The 3,061-nt window shown below is 36.5% G+C and overlaps 1 protein-coding gene across 2 annotated transcripts in view; it reads right to left on the bottom strand.

Moving 5' to 3' along the window:
* The window catches only part of G3BP2 (G3BP stress granule assembly factor 2), a 32,834-nt gene that overhangs the window by 14,010 nt on the left and 15,763 nt on the right, over positions 1–3,061 (bottom strand). For both annotated transcript variants that reach the window (XM_023513376.1, XM_003790075.3), the window contains exons 2-3: positions 2,867–2,985; positions 182–263 (exon numbers count right to left, since the gene is read on the bottom strand). In XM_023513376.1, coding sequence (XP_023369144.1) covers positions 182–263; positions 2,867–2,961 — 177 coding nt within the window. In that variant the 5' untranslated portion in view covers positions 2,962–2,985. The remainder of the gene's footprint in view (positions 1–181; positions 264–2,866; positions 2,986–3,061) is intronic.

Below are 3,061 nucleotides of genomic sequence, written 5' to 3'. Positions count from 1 at the left end.
GCCACAATGCTCGGCCATTTTTTTGTTGCAGTTTGGCTGGGGGCGGGTTTGAAGGCGCCACCCTCTGTATATGGGGCCGCTGCCCTACTCACTGAGCCACAGGCGCAGCCCAAAGAGTGATATTTTTTAAAAAATCTCTCTTAACACAAAATAATTTCTAAAGCATGAAATTGATACTTACATTTTGGCCATAAACAGCTTCCTGGGGCTTTCCACTAGCGTCTACTCCACCATGAACATAGGAAGAATTCCTGCCATAGAACCTGCAAAACCACTGATAATTAATGAATTGTGAAAAAGGCCCTAAGAGGCAATAGCCTTTACGTGTCAAACAGACCAAGTTCTTCTAGGTCTGGCTCTGTCACTAATTAAGAGGCGTAGTAACCACTACATAAGGTTGCTGAGAAGATTGAGAAATGCACACAGAATGCTTATGGTACCTGGCACACCAAGTAGACAATCATTAGATATATTCATCTAATTCTTATCACATTTATTTTTTCATTAAGCGGAAGAATGAAATAGTTTTGACTATTTAGTAGATTCTAAATACAGATGCTATAGTAATTGATTTGCTTTATTCCATCAGATACAAAAACTCAGCTGTCTACATTTGATTAAGAAGAGTTTAACACTATATTCGGATCTCCATATAATTACTAATTCAAAAAGCTTGTAACAGTTTAGATTTAAAATAATTAAAATAATTCAGACACCAAATCAAAAATCTAAAACTACTTCAGCATCATATTTCTTATTAATATTTTTATGAGAGGAACATGATAAGTTAGTCTTTCTCTGGCATTACCTAATACAATCAGAACATCTCTTTAAATTAAAGTTATCAAAGATACAAAGTTAAATCCAGGCACAGTGACTCACACCTATAGTGCCAGCACTCTGGGAGGCCAAGGCAGGAGGATTGCTTAAATTCAGGAGGTTAAGACCAGCCTGAGCAAGAACAAGACCCCATATCTACTAAAACTAGAAAAATTAGCCGGGTGTTGTGGTGGGCGCCCAGAGTTCCAGCTACTCAGGAGGCTGAGGCAAAAGGATCATCTGAGCCCAGGAGTCTGAGGTTGCTATGAGCTATGATGCCACTATACTCTAGCCTGGGATATCAACCAAAAAAGATACAAAGTTAATTTTTTATAAAGAGAACTCTGCTCCCATGGTAAAAAAAAACATATGTAAGAGCTTCCTTTTGCATTATATATATTTCCTTTAACCCTCTTAACAACCTCATAAAATAAACGCTATTGTCTGAATGAACAAACTAAGCCATATACCCCATTAGGTGGATTACCTAAAACAAGACCTCCCCACCACCACAAAAAAAACAAGATCCCAGGCTTGCTTCAGAGTACTTTTTGGTGTTTTTTAACTATTAACTTATATTTTAATATAATATTTTACAATTTATAATATTCTTTCTCATGTACTATTGGTAAACAAGTAAAAATTGGCATATTTTTCTAGAGGAAAATTTGGCAGGGAGAAAGAGATAGCATGTGTGCATGTTAAAAGTTGTACCTTTGATGCAATAATTCTTTCAGGAACTTATTCTAAGAAACCTCCAAGGTACACAAAAATGCAAGCTTGAGCATACTCATGATAGCACTGCTTATAACACAAGTGAATACTATAAACTACCTAAATTTTTACTGAGGTAAACTGATTAAGTTAGGTATAAAATGGAAGTCTGTGCCACTTAACATGATGGTTTAGAGCAGATTTTAAATTTTGCTCTGTCATCAAAAGTAAAAACACCAATACCTACTAATTGTGGAAAGACCACATTTCAATTATCGATAGGCTCTGATGATTCCATTCTTCCCCAACTCCCTCACATACACTATCAACAAAAAGATGTTTTTTTTTTCACAATTAGAAAAACAAATAGCTATTCATTTGGGGTTTATGGAGAGGTTACTGTTAGTTATACTTTATATATAATACATTCTAGTCAAGTGGTTGGAAGCTGTCTAGTCAGAACTGAGCCTGAATAGTGAATACTGGGTACAGCTCATATGCTTACTGTATGATCCTCCATGAATTATTGATCTTACTAACCAGGGATGATCCTGGATAAATTACTAGCCTCAGATGCCCAATATATAAAGTGAGATAATAAAAGCACCTTCACTTTCTAAGACTGTCACAAGGATTACACGATACATAATGTATGAATGAGAGTTCTTAGAGACCCCAGCAAGCAGTAAATGTAAAAATGCCTTCTGGAATAAGGCAGAAAATACTACCTTCCCCACATGAAGTGGGAATGAAATATTTACCCTTAACTCACTTAGCCAGTGTGTTCCATGATACATACAAGTCCCTTGGTCATTCTGTTGACCAAGCTAGAGTGCTGTGGTGTCACCATAGCTCACAGCAACCCTCCTGGGTTCAAGCAGTCATTGTGCCTCAGTCTCCCCAATAAATGGGACTATAGCCTAATTTTTCTGTTTTTAGTAGAGACTAGGGGTCTCACTCTTACTCACAGTGATCTCAAACTTCTGAGCTCAACTGATCCTCCCTTCTTGCCCTCCCAGAGTGCTAGGATTATAGGCCAGCAGGACTGGCTAAAGCCCCCAATTTTTTGAAACTGAAAAATAAAATACCAAAATGTGTATGAATATGAATGTGGCGTAATACTGGAGATATGATATTAAGTGTTTTCTTTGCTGCGACTGTGCAGGCAAAAACACTGGTTTTAGACATCAGATGGTTACAATACTGAATATGATTTAAAGATACTTACAAAGATATTACCAAGTTATGAGGAAACAAGAAAGGAAAAAAGTGTAGGTAGCCATACCAACAAAATCTGTTTAAAATTTAAATTTTTTATTTGTTTAAAATTTACCTGTGTAAATATTCTGGAGCTTTATTCAGCAAAGTATAATATTGCCTCACAAACTCCCGCCCTACAAGCAGCGGACTGGGCTTCTCCATAACCATTTCTTTGCTGCACAATGTCAAATGCTGAGGATGGAAACACAAGAACAATTAACTGTTAGAAAGTCATCTTTGAAAAAAGAAAGCCATTTTTTTTTTTTTT

The sequence above is a fragment of the Otolemur garnettii genome, unplaced genomic scaffold (assembly GCF_000181295.1).
Source record: "Otolemur garnettii isolate 467f Iridium unplaced genomic scaffold, OtoGar3 scaffold00039, whole genome shotgun sequence".
Classification (NCBI taxonomy): Eukaryota; Metazoa; Chordata; class Mammalia; order Primates; family Galagidae; genus Otolemur; species Otolemur garnettii.
The sequence above is the reverse complement of the archived record's forward strand: the minus strand, read 5'-3'. Positions and strand labels throughout refer to the sequence as shown.